This window comes from Varanus komodoensis, unplaced genomic scaffold (assembly GCF_004798865.1).
Source record: "Varanus komodoensis strain SLA01 unplaced genomic scaffold, ASM479886v1 scaffold354, whole genome shotgun sequence".
Taxonomy (NCBI): domain Eukaryota; kingdom Metazoa; phylum Chordata; class Lepidosauria; order Squamata; family Varanidae; genus Varanus; species Varanus komodoensis.
In genome coordinates this window covers 21,232-38,496 of record NW_025335862.1, presented here as the reverse complement: position 1 = coordinate 38,496, position 17,265 = coordinate 21,232, and the positions used below count along the sequence as shown (strand labels likewise).

Genomic DNA, 17,265 nt, shown 5'->3' with positions numbered 1-17,265 from the left:
TTTAATTCTGATTTGAAATGGACTGTTGAGTGATTCAGTCCTGATTTTTTCCAATCGATGTCCTGTGGAGGCTTGTCTTACTTAATTATAAGTGGCATGTAGAAGCTTGTCATGTTCATTTTTGTGTAACCCTAAAAGTTGTAGAAATAACATTTGGCCTCACATGCAGATAAAACGTGAACCTGAGACTTCACAGATCTAATTTGAAGGATGAGTTTTGAAAAGGGTCCTTACCCCTGCCCTAAACTATTTTGTATACATCCACACATCAGTTTCTAATTAAGTATTAAAAGAGTTTTTGTTCAAGTTGTGATGGCTTGTTAAAACCATTTTTCAGTATAAAGAAGAATGAAAATTGCCAGTTTTTATCATTTTTCAATTCAACTTTACACAGGAACTGTTAGACAGCATCTAAATTTCAAATTAAACATTAACTTTCACTCAGTGTTCCATAACTAACAGTTAATAATGCCTTTACATTTCAATTTGTACTCAATTAGGAACCAATTAGAGCAAATATTTACTTCACCAAAACAAAGATTGAGTTTTTCCTTGCTTCCCACATATCTCACCTACAATGTATTATGTTTTTAAGAAATATATACTTTGTCCTTTCATTTCTATATCATTTGTCTATCTATTTTCAAGGAAGATTACAAATTTACCATTTGTAGCAGTGAAACAACCTAAAATTAGCATCGACCCAGATATCAAAATCATTATTCTTAGTTAAAAATTTGGGAGGATTAGACGGTTTTAACCTGGCACCACTGAAGACAATTCTAGGTGAACTTTGAAAGTAGTTCCCAAATTGACATTGTACCACTTGAAAAGCCTTATCTAGTAAGCACAAAGCTGGTCTCCAGAAATAAGATAGGATTTCAGAGGCTAATTTAAAACTGACACAGAAGCTTCACATGGGAGAAGAGATGGTGCTCCTTGGACACTTCAGCCTTTAAATTAAGAAGCAGCTCTGGGATTTTGTGCACCTAACAACCAATAATGTTCTTTCAGTTTCAGTGAAATCAGTGTAGAACAGGTAATTTCACAATAAAATGTACTGTGTGTTTTTCATCCATCCCTTAATTTAACTAAAATGTGTGGCTGATGTGGAAATGGCAAATTCTGCCTTTAGGAAGCCTTAGGAAAGGAACTGAAAAATCATTACCAGTTTTCTGGACTATGTGGAACATTTTCATCCTCCAGGGCTTACTGTCCTTTGCTTGGCTAATTATTTTATTAGTTTTATTTTTTTTACCTATACCAGAATGACTTTGGAGAGGTTCTGGCTTTTAAGTGACAGATAGTTCAGGATTCTTTCTTCAAGGTGCTGGTACTGGTAGATACAGTGCAAAATTTTGGTGCAAGTCAGTCCCATGTGGTACTTCAAAGTTACCCCAGAGAATGAAAGAAAGTGTCATTATTCCTGCTTTTTTACAATTTTAAAAATTGTAACTTTAGTTTAACATGTTGTATTAAGTGTTTTTCACGTTCACTCAAGCTCCAACGTGCTGGGAAATTGTGGCTGTTAATGGACATACCCCTTAATAGGCATATTATTTAAGAAATACATCTTCAGAGTGCTACTGAGCCCCAGGATTTTATGTTCACTAGAAAAGTCATATAGATGCTATACAGTGAAAGCTATCGTGCAACTGTAGTTACCATTCCAGATTACAAGTACCCAACTGGCCAACACCAACCACAGAAAATGGTGGAGAGGCAGCTCAACAGGAGCCAGCTGGGAGCTGCGCTGTGCCAGATCCACCTTTGGATGGGGCCATGAAGACTAGTCCTTTTGCTGGTAAGGGAAATGTTGAGGTGGGGTTATGTGGAGTGTGTTGTCCTAACCAATCTGTGATGGTGTGTATGGGGGTTTGAGTGGGTAGGGTTTGTTATATTTCATTAATTAACAAGAATATTACTGTTTTAAATAACTTGGTTTGATTTTGTATTGCTCTGCTGTTAATATTGTATTTGAATTTGTATGTGCTATAGGTATAGTATTGCATTTATGCTGATTTTGTATTTTGCTATTGTAAATTTTTGATCAAGTATTCTTTAAAAGAAGCAACAGTAGATTACACCAGCCTTATTTGAATTAAATATTGCTCTCTAAAATTAAGTTGTATTTGATTACACTTAATTTCAAAATTTTATCCTTTTATTAGCATTTTGAACTGCTTCTGGTTATTTTAGAGAATTTTCATTTTTTGGTATTATATTTAAAAACGAACCCACAAAATACTACATTATGTATATAATGCTTTTTAGTTCTGCCTCAGTCGTCCTCAAAATAATTTTCCTATTTTTGCTGATCCCCAGCTGTAAAAAGGTTGAAAACCACTGGTGTAGAGCATTCTATTCTGCTGATAATGACCCGAGCTAAGCAGGATTTAATTGGAGTGAGTGAGACAGGACTGGGAGTGTGTGTGTGTGTCTGAGTGGCAGTATTGATTATACAGATTTTAAGGAATCAACTCTAACTCTTTTCAATGTTTTAATTCAATCAATAAGCTTTATTTCCTACCTTGATGGTATGGATAAAGAAGATTATAAATCAGGCATATTTTGTACATTACAACACAACATAGTATATATGCAAATGAACTGAAGTGTTAAAAACAGGACATTTTAAAATCCTCTGAAAAGAGATATATAAAATACAATGGACATTTATAAATGTAGAAAATGATATACCAGTTGTCTCTTCTTTGTGTATCTTTATCCGTAATGCCATATGCTTGTTCCCAGTGTGGGTATTTTTATTCATAACTTCCAGAGTCTAGAGGGAAAACCCCTGTACAGTCTCATAGGAGCAGGAAGTCCCATGCTGATTCCGACCAAAGATCTATTCAGTCCAACATTTTTCCCCTACAGTAGCCCACCAGATACTTAAGGAAAGTCTGCAAGTAGGCTGTGAATGAAATGAGTACAAATATTTGCACTTGTATTCACCAGCAACCCCTATTCTGCTGCCTGCTGCCTTTTATCCTGGAGCAAATATATAGCCATCATGATTAACCTCCATGAAGCCAGTGAGAATTGACTGCTCCTTGTGCAGAGTCACATACCTGAACCAAAACATGCTCTTCTCTCAGAGATGAGTCTTTTGTTGCCTTTGAAATGTTGAGTCTCATTGTAGTGCCTGTCCCTTTCATAAGCATAACCATGTGGGTGAGAAATAACAACAGAGTAAACAGAAGGAAGGGTATTTGAGATGATTCCATGGGCCAGAAAATATCTATATATAGAATGTTCCAGAGACTTCTGCTTTCATTCATTTGTTTGTTTGTTCGCCCGTCTGTCCTTCTGACTGTCTATCCTTCCATCCTTCCATTTGTTCATTCATTCAAAGTATTTCTTTATCACCCTTCATGTATTGAGCATACTTTACAAGTACTGGATTTCAGGAAGAAAGGTGAAGGGCAAGGGCTGCAAATCATATGCACAGTTACGAATAAACTGTAAAACAGGTAGATGAACATGTTGTTTCCACATCTTTTTCTCTTTCTTTTTAGATGACTTTTACTGGGGATTCTAAGCTAAGAAATCACACCATGAGACCTGAGTTCATTTTCCTTGGATTCACCAATAATTCTGGAACAGAAATGATATTCTTTGTTGGCTTCATTACTATATATACCCTCACACTATTGGGAAATGGCCTCATTGTCACCCTTACCCTGGTTGATTCAGCCCTTCACACACCCATGTATTTTTTCTTGAGGAACTTGTCCTTCCTAGAGCTTTGCTACACTTCAGTGACTCTCCCCAAGATGCTCATCAATTTTGTGTCTGAATGCTGGCTGTGCAGCACAGATGTATTTTCTTCTTTCACTTGGAACAGTGGAGTGCTATCTGTTGGCTTTCATGGCCTATGACCGCTACATGGCCATCTGCTCCCCACTCCATCATCCTCTCATTATGAACCAAAGACTGTGTGCTCGGATGGCAACTGCCTCTTGGATCTGTGGAACTGTGTTGCCCCCTGGCAATGTGGTTTGGATCTTCACCTTGCCTTACTGAGGTCCAAACAAAATTAATCACTTCTTCTGTGAAGAAGACCTCTAGAAGGGTCTAGAACTTGTTTCTACCTTCTCTTACCCTGGTTCTTACTTATCTTACTTTATGAAGGACATTCATCATTTGAAAGCATTCTATAGGCTGACCAATTCAAGACTATTTTAAATATCTGTAGACAAGGGAGAGCAGAAGCCTTATTGACAGTCCCCTTACTGAAGTTGCCTTATTGAAGTTCCCTATTGACAGTTACCAAATGGAAAGGTGACAGAGTGAATAGACATAAAGGTGCCCTGGCCACAGTCTTTCCACTTCGTTATTATGCATGACATATGTCTTTAAATTGTACAAAGTATTTCTAAATCTGAACAAATGGACAGGTTTTAGGACGCATAAGCCAGACTGCTACAGTCTATCTTAGAAGATGATCAGGCTCATCATGCTTAGGATGTACCATATCTCTCCCTTTGGACCTCCTGCAGGTATCTTATGGGGCTTTGTGGGAGCAATGAGGTTTCCCTTTCTCCCCATTGCCCCTTGTCAGCAGGGTGGAGAGGAGCAATAGGAATCACTTGCAGCCTGCAGCTCAACACACAAAGAGACCTTGCAAGCCATGGCGAATGCTTTGGACTTCTGCTGACATTGGCAGCTAAGGCATCTTGCTGCATTTCTGCTGTCTAATGCTGATGCCTCTCTGCAGAGCACTGGATGAAGGACTAAGTTACATTCGGCTTGGGTTACTGTGCAGTAGGCTGTAGAGCAAACATAATGAATAAGGAATTGTCAGGAGCTGAATGAAGATCAGGAGTAAAACCAGGAATACTAATAGCAGAAATTCAACAAAGGAATGTGCTTGTAATCTGCCCCTTTGTATAATTCATTTGAAGTCTTCGTTTTATATTTTTAGTGTATTATATTTTAATTGATGTTTTGTGAGCTGCCCAGAGGCTTCGGTGAATGGGGCGGCATAGAAATTTTCTAAATAAATAAATAAGTCCACTGCACTTTGCTAGGCTGAACTTCGTGGGTCATAAAATGAACAAGATTATCTAACCACTGACAGAGTAATGCTGGTTTACATTTCAAACTACCTGGCTACAAAAATGTTTCCACACACAGTGAGCCCCACAGGATCTCTTTTCAGTGTTCCAATTAAGGAAATATCTTCCTTTCATTTAAATCACCCCCTGAAAAGGACATGTTTCCTGTTACTTCAAGCTATGAGAGCTTCAGCTGTTGGATGGTTTAATTCATTAATTAATTGAAAGGCCCCTGCAGTACAATGTGTCCTCATCCATAATCTTTTATGTTGCACTCCAAATACGAATAAAGTTTGCTTTTGTTGTTCCTTCATGCATTTGTTTTTAAAAGACCTGCATGGATTGTTAAATTCAATAAATCTGATGTTTTTATTAATTTGCAAGCATTTTCTGGTTCATCAGGACCAATGTGTTACAGTCTGCCACACTCTTTAGTTAGGCCATCTAGTAGTTATCTTTATTTTTATTTGGAATATAGAATTCCTTTATGCTTCCCTCCACCCTCTGTATTCAAAATGAACTGAGCTTTTTCCTTTATGAGCAAGGGATCTTTGGATACGAATTGTGAACCTTTTTTTCTCTTTACTGAGCTATAAGTAAACCATTATAATGTTATTTCTTCTGCTAATTTCTATTTTACTGTTTTATTTCAAAAATATTAATAAAGATAATAGTATATGAATGTATGGAAACAAGGAGTTGGGATGGGCAGGTTGGATGACATTTTTTTCAAATTTCTCCATCAATTGTTTGGAAAGAAATTGAAACTGTCAAAGAGAGGAATCTTTCTACTCCCACAGGTGCCAGTTTTGTACATTTGAACCTGAGCACAGACTCAGAAACAATCTGCAGTCAAGGCCTATAGATTCCCAGGCTTGCCATGCAATTTGCAAACCAACAAAATATATTTGGAATTTGAAAACTAGGCATGAAAAATATGTACTTTTGAAAAACACACACAAATAGGATTTAAGCAATGGGAGAAAATAAATACATTTTGAAGATGTGCACAAAAGCTTGCAAAACTTGCAAAGGGACAATGACTTGATTTGGAACAAACTTTGAGATGGAGTTTGGAGCACTTCAAGCAAGCTTGTGTTTCATCAGTCCACATACCTGCATTTATCTGGTATGAAAAGCTTTTCTCATGTACCATTCACGGTCATGAAATATGTTCCCTCAAGAACTATGACTGGCCCCATTTTCTTGGCTTTTTAAAGGGAAATTAATACATGTTGAAGCCATTCTTTAAAAATAAGTATTTGTGTCTTGATAAGTTCTCCATTGTCTCCTCTCTCTTGGCCTTGTGCTTGCTCAAAGTTCTTTTAAATGCAGACTGGGCCTCCTGTGATGAAGCTGAACTGTCCCTCCTCCTGCACACAGAGTCTACCCCATTCAGCAGGATCCTAGCTCTCTGTATACCATTTTGGGGACTGCTGTTGAAGAAGGTGTGGGGAGCATCCAATCTCATTGGCCAAGATGATCCAGAATAAATCTGCAAGACATCAGTTTAGGGAAGGTTGTCCTCCTCCTCCTCCTCCTGGAGATGCATTCATTGTATATAGTAGGTATGTATAAAGTAGATAGACAGTACTGATAGTAGGTAGACATTGTATAAAGTAGGTAGACAGTACTGATTGGGTCACACAGTAGACAAATTGAAGGCATTTATCAACATTGGAGATAACTGGAATTTGTATCATGGTGTTGGGAACAAGTTCCAGGAATGTTGAAATGTTGGTAAAAAGACTTGGAGCCCCAAGAGACTATACCTGACCCAATCAGTACTGTCTACCTACTTTTGGACCTCCCTGTATTCTTTTGACTATTTGTATTGCATATACCAATTCTTTGTGTAGCATTTTGCTATCTCAAGTGTTGGTCATTTTGCTATCTCAAGTGTTTGTCATACATGCTCATACATACATACATACATACATACATAGAGTTCTTTTGGTATTCTGCCAGTTCAAAATGTGAAGAACAGTTTGTTTATGCATACTATTTCTCTACCATTCAGTATTAAGAAAGGCATAAGCAGGAAATATTCATAATATATATAATGAGGCCAACTCTATTGAGGAAATAAGTATGTTTATTACTTAGATATTTCAGACACTAATCATTTGTTTTTGGCCTTGTCTGGGAGCATTGCCATCTCACAGGGAGATAAAATTTCTGGTCTGAAATGACAAACAAGAACTCTTCAGAAAACAACTGAGAATATGTGACCTTGAGACATAATTTGCACAAAAGGCTGTCATTCGTTCTGTTGCATGCAAAATCCTCTTTGCAATTCCCATGCCCAAAACAAAATGAATAGCAACATTTGTGAAGGATGATATATAAATATATGTACTCCCCACACATTACAGAAGAGGGACTATTGTATTTGCATTTATGCATTGGATTGATTTCTGTTCACTTTGCTGCATTCAAGCCTATAAGCAGACAGAACAATCTCTCAAGTCAAGCCAATTGAATCATGGAGACTCCAACCTTTTATAACTGTGGAGGGTCAGAATAGATGAAAATTGTGAAAATTTCCCCTGGTGGGCAGAACGGTACTTAGGGTGGTGGTATTATTGCTCTTGCTGTTGCTGCCTCACATAGCATGCCAGACCCAGGTTTTTAAATGTGGGATGTTGAATCCTCATCCTATTGTTCCCATGTATTATCAGTCAGGAGACTTCATCTATGGAGGCATCATTTTTCAGGCCTCCTTCTATGTCCATCCTAATAACTTCAGCAATCGACCTTCTGGGCCACCATTAACAAAAATGTTTGTATACAGATCCTTTATACCCCCATAATGTACCTCTGTCCACATCCTGTTTGGTAGTAGAACCATGATATAGGGAGGCACGAGATTAAATTGTAGCTGTCAGAGATTTTGTGGTCTCTGTTAAGGGTGCTTTTGACACGGAAAGAGAGAAATTGGCAAGCTTCACATCTCTGATGCTGGTTGTGAAAGAAGCCCAGAGTTCTGGGAAATTCTGTGAACACAACTATGAGTAAAATGAGTTTCAGCCTCCAAAGTATGGCTTATTAGACCAGGCTACAGATAATCTTAATAAAACAGAAGAAACGAGCTATACCTTCCACTTAACATTTCTTTTGAATCATTATCTGATTGCCCTCCTTTACAAAACTTATTAATTCTCTTCACATTTTCATTCTCTTCCTGTTTTTCAGTCCCCCCTTGCAACCCCGATCCTCACTTTATTTCATACCATGCAGGCCCCATTTTTAAACTGTTGGAGGGCAATACCTCCCTTCCTTAAGAGAAGCCAAAGTATTTGTCGCTTCCCCAATCATACAATGTCTTGCCTTATTCCAATCCACCTCAACATTCCTTGGCCTGAAGCAGCAAAATCTGAAGAGCTGTGGGATACTGTCTTGTCCACCACCCTATAACTTCCTTTGATTTTATATATATATAAATGTTATATATATATAACATTTCTCTGTAGTGAGCATGTTTCATGTTTGCACAAGTGCATGTTTCTTCCAAGTGCACATCACATGCATCAGGAAGGAGATTTTCCTTTTCTGTGTCATAAAGGGAAGGGGTACAACTTAGAGGTAGAACACCTGCTTTGTGTGAAGAATGTCTCAGATTCTGCCACTGGGATCTGCAGGCAGGGATAGGAAGCCCTGGAGAGCTGATGCCAAAAAAGTCAGGTTACTGTGTTTCTGGTTGTTTGGATATGAGTCTGTACCCTCAGATTGTTTATTTCCTTATTCTTGTGTGACCTATCTTGCTTTAAGGACTGCCTAATAAAATACAGACGGTGATGATGATTCAAAGCAGAGTGGGCAGACTTTTTGAAAATAAAGAACGTATTTATGACAAAAATGTACATCTCTTCGTAGCATAGTGGCTGAGAACTATCAGCACATTCTGGCTTTGGCATTTGCTGTGCAGGAGATCAACCAAAATTCCCAGATATTACCCAACACTACACTAGGATTCAAAGTTTATGACAGTTTCCTATCTCCAAAGTGGATTTATCATGCCACAATTAAGTTTCTTTCTCCAAAGAACAAGCTTGTCCCCAACTACAAGTGTGAGATCCACGACAAACTACTGGCAGTCATTGAGGAACTGGTTTCTGATGTCTCCCAACAACTACCAAAGGTCTTGGACGTGTACAAGGTTCCACAAGTAAGAAGTGTGCAATTTGGGGAAGGGAAAAATGAATACTTGATAACCTTCTCCATTCCAGATGTGACTTTGTGATTTGGCATGCAGGTAGAGCTGGGTTTGTTTCATGTTAACAAGGAGATAGTATGTTTTGCTTAAAAATCAAATCATATCAAGACAGCAGTGCTTATGACTGTTTCCAATTTAGAAAAAAAAATCCATAAGTAGCTCTGTATCCATGAAATTCAACCCATGAAATTATACTGAGTTTTATTCAGACTTAATGATACTGAAAGTAGATCCATTGATAACAATTGCAGACATAAATATCAGCACCATTACCATTGCATTTGTCATTGTCATCATCATCTTAATGTGAATTTTTCAAACCCAAAGAAAGCTACGTGAAAGAGAAATATACCATTTTCTTCCAGAAATTAATATGAATTACTTAGAATAGATGTGTATAAATGCATATCCATAAGTAAATATAAGTATGCAATATTTATATGGACAGAAACAGATATGCACAAGCTTTAGGAAAGGCAAATCAAATATCCATATACTTATTCATTTGCATTTATTCATCCTATCATTTGTTAGTTATGATTTCATGAGTAACATTGATTTCCATGGTAGTATTCTAAATATGACTAGGTCTGGATTGGACCCAATATTTTTACAGTAGCTTATACAGCCTTTACAAATAGAGCAATGAACATGCACAGTAAACAACATAGCAAGCATTTTTTTTTTCTTTCTGTTCCTCCCTTCTCTCTTTAGCTTGTGCATGGCTCTGCTACAGTTGAAATGGAGAGCCAGCAACTTCATCCCTTCTACCGGTTGGTTCCAAATGGATTCCATCAGTACAAGGGGATTCTCCAGTTACTTCACCATTTCAACTGGAGATGGGTTTCATTCATTGCTGCAAATGGAGAGAATTTAGAGTGGTTCAGGAATGCAATGTTTCCAGAGTTCTCCAAAAGAGGCATCTGTTTTGCACTTATGGAGTCATTCACCAGTTTGTGTTTATGTTATAATCCTGAAAAAGGACTGATTTTGAAATGCGGATTGGAATTTTATTATAAGGTGATTAACAGTAAAGCCAACGTGCTGATTTTCTATGGGGACACACGTTCTATGGTACTTTTGAGGTACTTGCTGAGTATAGATGCAATGGAAAGGTCAAAAGGCAAAGTTTGGATTCTAACAGTGGGAATGGAGTTAAAAGACATTATCAGCAGAAGTTGGGATATGCGAGACTTCAACGGTAGTTTGTCATTTTCCCTTCATTCCAAGGAACTTCCAGGATTTCAGGCATTTCTTCGGAGCAGAAACCCTTCTGATGCTAAAGGAGATGGTTTTATCAAAGATTTCTGGGTTCAGGCATTTGACTGTACATTTCAGGACTCTCTTCTGGACCATGTGAGTGGGAATTGCTGCACTGGAGAGGAGAAGCTGGAGGACCTTCCCGAGCATGTCTTCCCAGTGAGTGTGACTGGCCACAGCTACAGCATCTACAATGCAGTCTATGCTGTGGCCCATGCTCTAAAGGCCATGCATTCATCCACATCCAAAAGAAAAGCAATGGTGGAAGGAGAAGGAAGGGGGCTTCATAATCAACACGCCTGGCAGGTAAAATAGGACTCAACAAGTCAATTGGTAGTAACATTTGTATGTGTATATTCTAATTGGGTTTTACATTGGCTAATACTAAATCACTCTGATTCAGAAAGAAGAGTTCCAAAGTGATTCCATGTCTCTAAACAGCAGCATACAATAAAAGCATGAGCAGCATAGAATAAATAAATGCAATAAGGTTACTTGGGATGTCTCAGAAGGGGAAGATTTGACACACTTGAGCTCAGCGGATTTCCCACAAAGTTCCAATCTGATGAGAAAAAGTAGGGCAAGCAGCGGGGTGGGAGTCATGTGTTTCTGTCCCTACAATGGTCCAGAAGTTGTGTATTTATTATTTTTACCTGTTAATTGCATTTGTGAAAATAAGCATCTGAAAGCCATGTGGCTGTAGCTCAAATTTTTCAGAGTGATTTGCATAGAAACCATTAGATTGTCACACTGATCATGGTAAAAACTGTGAAGCATGGTCAACACACAGGTTTGGTTCTCCTGTTGTGTGAACCCAGTCACAATGGAACAGTTGGTTTTATCTGTCCCTTTACTACTGAGTCAGTAATGTAAAAGAGAATAGCACTTTTTCATATTGTACAATCCCATACAGCAATGTCTTATCCTAAGAAAGTGAAAGGAATGTTTTTGCATTGTTTGTTTACAGTATCAATATGAATAGCCTGAAGTGGCCATATTACGTGACAACCATACTGAAAACGTAGAGGAGACAGTTAAGCTTGGCTCTAAGTGTCTGTTTGAACATTCTGTCTATCAAGGCCATTCTTTCTACCTCTGCAAGGAAAATATAATGGGGCATTCCCTTCCCCACTGATTTCCTTGTGCACCATACATTTTGCTGTGCAAGTAATGAGTCCCACTGATTCCACTGGGCTGAATTCTGCCCCCTGTATCTATTCACATCTTCTTTGTTAAAAGCATGTGTTTTCCTTTAGCTCCACCCTTTTCTGAAAGCTGTGTCATTTAACAACAGTGCTGGAGAAAATGTTTTCTTTGACAAGAATGGTGAGTTAGTTCTGAGATATGACATCATAAATTGGATCGTATTTCCAAACCAATCTTTCATTAGAGTAAAAGTTGGAAGCATGGATCCCCAGGCTACTCTCGAGGAAGCATTGACTATTGATGAAGATGCCGTTGTGTGGCACAGCTGGTTTAACCAGGTAGGAGTTGACTTCAGGCATTTGGGGAGAAGTCCTTATTTTAAAGGACTGTCATACAAGTTGAGCACCATGCTAAAGATGTAGTTGGCAGTCTTGACTTTTTACTCTAAAGTAAGCAGAGAGTACTTGACCTGCATCAGGACCATGTTGTGAGAAGCAGAGGGCTTTAAGTTTTCCCCCATTTGGAACCACCTCCCTTGCCATTTCTATTGCCAAAAGGTGTTCCATTAAAGCAAGTGGACTGCCTTTTGATAGTACAAATTGCAGACATCTCACCCTCCAAATTCTGAGCTGTTATCAGGAAGCTCATGGTAGCATAAGCCCTCCAACATCCGTAATACTGGCAACCATAATATCACCTTGAGTTAAGGCAGAAAACATTGGTCTTAACAAAGGGGGTAATTTAGCCTCTTTAGGTCACCTTTGGAAGTCTAGATATAGCATTACCAAACCCATTTAAACAGAATACATGAAAAAAGGCAAACAAGAGGTAAAACTAATCAAATGTGTAAGAAATCCACCTTGGAGTGAATCATCCTGATATTTTTTTTCTAAGTGTAAGAATTGGAGGTTGCTTAGTTTACAGATGCTTCACAGTTTTTCATATTACTGGTTCCCAATAATCACCCTGATTTCTGTTCCTGATGGGTTTGTTGGTAGAGTGATTCCCTTCTATGCTTTTAGTGAGGGACATCTGTTCTCCTCACTTGAAAACCCTCCTGCAGTTTTAATGTTTTTCTCATGAAAGCCATGGCTTCACAATCATTGTGCAAACTGAATACCCCCCTCCCCAGTTTGTGCACTCACTGTGCTTGTTTTCAGGTAGTTTCAATTACAACTGGTACACTAGTAGTGTCTGGATCCTTGCTACTGGATGACTTGGCCTGCTGGCCCACTCATGATCTGGTAGGAGCTCCAATTAATTGCTCTTGGATAGAAACAATACCCAGAATGCTCAGAAACCTTGGGCAGCTCAAACTAGCAGCAGCACTTGTTACTGCAGTTCTGTTTAGTCACTTCTGGTTTGGCCAAACTAGGCCGAATCTGTCAGATAAGTTTCGCACCTTGCCATAGGTGAAGATCTGCAAAAGCACACCTTTCACCTTTAATTATTGAGACACAGGAGTAGTGATACTCTCCAGACTTCAGTTATATGAATAGATCACTCAGTCCCAGAGAAAGGAATCTTCAAATGTCTACACTATTTAAAAAAAGGTTTTGTACAAATTGTAGGCAGAGATATTGATAAGAGATAGAAATAGAGAGAGAGATGGATGAATCACCCCTAATCCACTGTAAAGTTCACCAGGTGATGGATTCCTAGCCTATACCTGGCTAGGATAGCCTACCTAACAAAGATATCAAATGCCAGAGAAGACCTTTCCTCAGCCAAGCCCAAGGTTTAAAATATTTTTACATACCATCATGACAAATACAATGAACACCCCGCTCCCAGCACTGACTTTGTGTTGCCCCGTATTCTTGCTCTGCTGTACCACTGTTGGCAAGAGCTCACTGCATGCCATGTTTACCTCCTGCTTGCTAATGATTCCAGTACCATTCTTCAAAGGTGAACACTGTCTCTTTCACTGGTGGACAGGTACACCCTCTTGCTGTGTGTAATGCCAACTGCCAACCGGGTTATAGGATGAGACAGAAGGAAGGGGAGCCCTTCTGCTGCTATGACTGCATCCCATGCCCCGACGGGAGAATATCTGACCATGAAGGTGAGAGTTAGCCTGTGCAGGTATAATGGAGAGATTGGTTGTGATCCGGAGAAACATGGATGCACAACACACACATTATGGCTATGCTCAGAATAAACTCTATGTGAGCATTGAGCTTGAATGCCACCATGTTCGTTTGTTTTCTGTGCTGCCCAATTGCTGGAGATTTTTAGATGGTTTACAACATCATAATCATTTGAAAATGTCACATGTTGCTTCTAGAATGTGGCTTCCTTGCCGTAATGACAATTGACTACTGAAATTTACACAGGCTAGATCGTAAAGTATATTTGGATGCTTCAGCTGGTACAGGATGTGGTGATTTCACCTTTACTATGTGCCATAGAATGGGTGCATAGGAATTGTTTGGCTGTCACTTCTATCTATTAAAACTCTGGGAACAAATGCATACCCCCCCACAACAAAAAGTAATTTGATACTTCTGTGTTTGTATTTTTATTATTTCCAGAACTATGTTTCAAAGAGCACATCGAGGAAAAATATTATGGCCCTGTATTCAGTACCTTCCTCTCACTGCAGAAACTCTAGTAATCTTTTCCTATGTGCACTGCAATGCGCAGTTCACACACGATGCATCACATTATCACTTGGTCCTGGAAGAGGCGGGGGAAACATTCAGTACACTGAATATTTAGGAGACAGAATCCATTGGGTGAAACATTATGGAAAAGGAGGGTGGGGCCCAAATCTGCTTTCCATTGTTAGTGGAAACCTCTTATTATTTTTAATAGCAAGATGTTTGAGAAATCTGCCAACTCTGGTGCAAAGTCCCATGTTTGTATTGTTATTTTTGTATTGTATTGTATTTTATTGTGTTGTAAGCCGCCCCGAGGCTTTGGCAAGGGGCGGCATAGAAATGTTCTAATAATAATAATAATAATAACAACAACAACAACAACAACAACAACAACAACACTGGCTCAGAGTAGAGCACCTCAGCAACATTTCTGCTGACTGCATGTCACTTTTTTCTCCCCAGACATGACTGACTGTTCCAAATGCCCAGATGATCATTATGCAAACGAGGGCCGGAATTTATGCATTCCCAAGATTGTGAGCTTCTTATCTTATGAAGAACCTTTGGGTATCAGTTTAGCCCTGAGTGCTGTTTCATTTTCTATGATCACAGCCCTGGTGATAAGAATATTTATCAAGCACCACAACACCACCATGGTCAAAGCCAACAACAGGGACCTCACCTACACCCTTCTCATCTCCCTCCTGCTCTGTTTCTTTTGTGCATTGCTGTTCATCGGCCAGCCAGAGAAGGTGACATGCCTTCTCCGCCAAACAGCCTTTGGCCTTGTCTTCACAATGACTGTTTCTTCTGTGTTAGCCAAAACCATCACTGTGGTTCTAGCCTTCAAGGCCACCCAGCCGGGAGCCAGGATCAAGAAGTGGGTTGGGAAAAGGTTGGCCCTGTCCATTGTTCTTTCTTGCTCCAGTCTTCAAGCCGCCATTTGCACTTCTTGGCTGGCAACCTCTCCCCCATTCCCAGACACAGACATGCACTCTGTGGCCAAAGAAATTGTACTTCAATGCAATGAGTCTTCATCCGTAATGTTTTTCTGTGTCCTGAGCTACATGAGCTTGCTTGCCATTGTCAGCTTCAACGTGGCTTTCAATGCCCGGAAGCTGCCAGATAGTTTTAATGAAGCCAAATGTATCACTTTCAGCATGTTGGTATTTTGCAGCGTTTGGCTGTCTTTTGTTCCAACCTACTTAAGCACAACAGGGAAATACATAGCAGCCGTGGAAATCTTCTCTATCTTATCCTCCAGTGCAGGGATCTTGGTTTGCATGTTTTCTCCCAAATGCTACATTATTTTGTTGAGGCCCGAGCTGAACAGGAAAGAACATTTCTTAAGGAGAAAACATTGAAGAGATGTCTTTTTGGTAGTTAGCTTCTGTATGGCATCCAATGTATTCCAAATGGGGTTGTATGGAGTCTTTGAACTGATTATAGCTACTGGTGCTAACTGTCAATTTTCTCTTTAATTTCAAAATGCTGGGAATTTTGGTTCTATATTACATGGTACCATGTGTTTTATTACATTCGGTACCCAGCTTTTCTCTTCATGTCATCCTCAGTTTCTTTGGGGCAACTGTGTGGGGGTTACTCTCAGTTCCATAGTAGTGTATGCATATATGCTACTTATGTGTCCCTATGCTTATGGCAGCCATAATACTTATTATCTCTGATATTTACATTCAACAGAAATGAATCTACCAGATAACTGAAACTGGTCCAGAAGCAATCCTGGTAATTCAGGGTTTCAGATCTGTCTTTATGGCTTTGTGTTCTGGTTTATTTTCCTGGGCTCTTTGTAGTTCTTGCAAAATTGCATTTTCTGGTGGTATTATGCCTATGCAGAGACATTTTGGATTTGAAACAGACCTATACAAATGATCCAGATTCCTGAATGCATTTTACATATGTCAGGATCAATCTTTCTTCATATTTTTTCATCTGATTCTTGAAGTTATTAAAGTGTATGTGTAAAGACTAAATGATTAAAGCTCATGTAATTAGACAATGCAGTTTATTATTTGTATAATTCCATATTGCATAAAGGGTTTGTATCACAGTTGGCCTTCATATGTCTTGGTATCCAGAGCAGAAACTAAAGGAAATAATGAGAGAGGGGGGGGGGACCTGAATGACTAAGGGCCGTATTTAGTTCCTCCACCCTGTCGTCTGCGTGTGTCAAATAGAATATCAAGGAACCTATGGGCAGCTGGCCTTCTTTTATTGGTGGGCCACCTGCCTTGGGTGAAAATTGCATTCTGACCCCTGCCACTTCTGCTAAACCAAACTTAGTCGCGTAAGAGGGGAGGGTGCCCTGAATCACCGCTTTGTAGTGCATTACAGGTTGGGGTAGCCAAAGCAAGTTATTGCCAAAGGCAAACCAATTCCACCCTATGGGTCCCACAGCCCTGCACTTGCCAATCACCGTAAAAGTACCTCAGGGTGCTTCTCACAACCTCAGATCCAATTGCCAGCACTACCTTGCCAAGTGGCCAATTTGCTCTGTGGTCATCAAGGCACAGTGCAGAGTAGGCAGAGCAGCAGCAAAGCAGTAGCCATGTCACTAAGCTGATCCATGGATCCCTGGTCCATACATTCATAGGGCCATTTCTGCACCCATATAGTGAGGATTGGCATTGCCCAGCTGAATGTGTGACCTGCAGCATGTCTGTTGTGCTACTTCTTGTACCCACTACAGAGAAAACTTGCTGTGTAAGGTCCTCCAAGCATGGGAATGATCATATGTATTTGAGGACGGAAATAGGCTTCCATACAAACAAGCACTTATTTGAGCGTGCCATTCACAATAGGAACTATCAACATAGTGAAGGAAGAAGATTTGTTCTGGCTGAAAGCATTTACAGTAGGAATAGTGGCTGACATAGTTGTGAACCAAGCATCATGTTTGAACATTCACAACTCCCCATGGATGTAACCTGAACCTCACCTTGCATTAAGAGACCTT

The 17,265-nt window shown here is 39.4% G+C and overlaps 1 protein-coding gene and 1 pseudogene across 1 annotated transcript; both read left to right on the top strand.

Moving 5' to 3' along the window:
• The first annotated feature begins 3,560 nt into the window (after positions 1–3,560).
• Positions 3,561–4,074, top strand: LOC123028149 (annotated as a pseudogene).
• A 2,468-nt stretch (positions 4,075–6,542) lies between these two features.
• On the top strand, positions 6,543–15,652 carry LOC123028148 (vomeronasal type-2 receptor 26-like). Its single transcript, XM_044439694.1, has 6 exons — positions 6,543–6,631; positions 8,940–9,231; positions 9,994–10,845; positions 11,796–12,023; positions 13,624–13,750; positions 14,751–15,652. Exons 1-6 carry the CDS (start codon positions 6,543–6,545, stop codon positions 15,650–15,652), a joined length of 2,490 nt encoding a protein of 829 aa, XP_044295629.1.
• Positions 15,653–17,265: the final 1,613 nt, after the last annotated feature.

Bases quoted from the DNA above. Each gene is read 5' to 3' on its own strand.
- LOC123028148 (XM_044439694.1), top strand. From the start codon at position 6,543: ATGATCCAGAATAAATCTGCAAGACATCAGTTTAGGGAAGGTTGTCCT. The intron at 9,232-9,993 runs GTAAGAAGTGTG...TTCTCTCTTTAG, and splicing joins ACGTGTACAAGGTTCCACAA to CTTGTGCATGGCTCTGCTAC. The intron at 12,024-13,623 runs GTAGGAGTTGAC...ACTGGTGGACAG, and splicing joins GGCACAGCTGGTTTAACCAG to GTACACCCTCTTGCTGTGTG.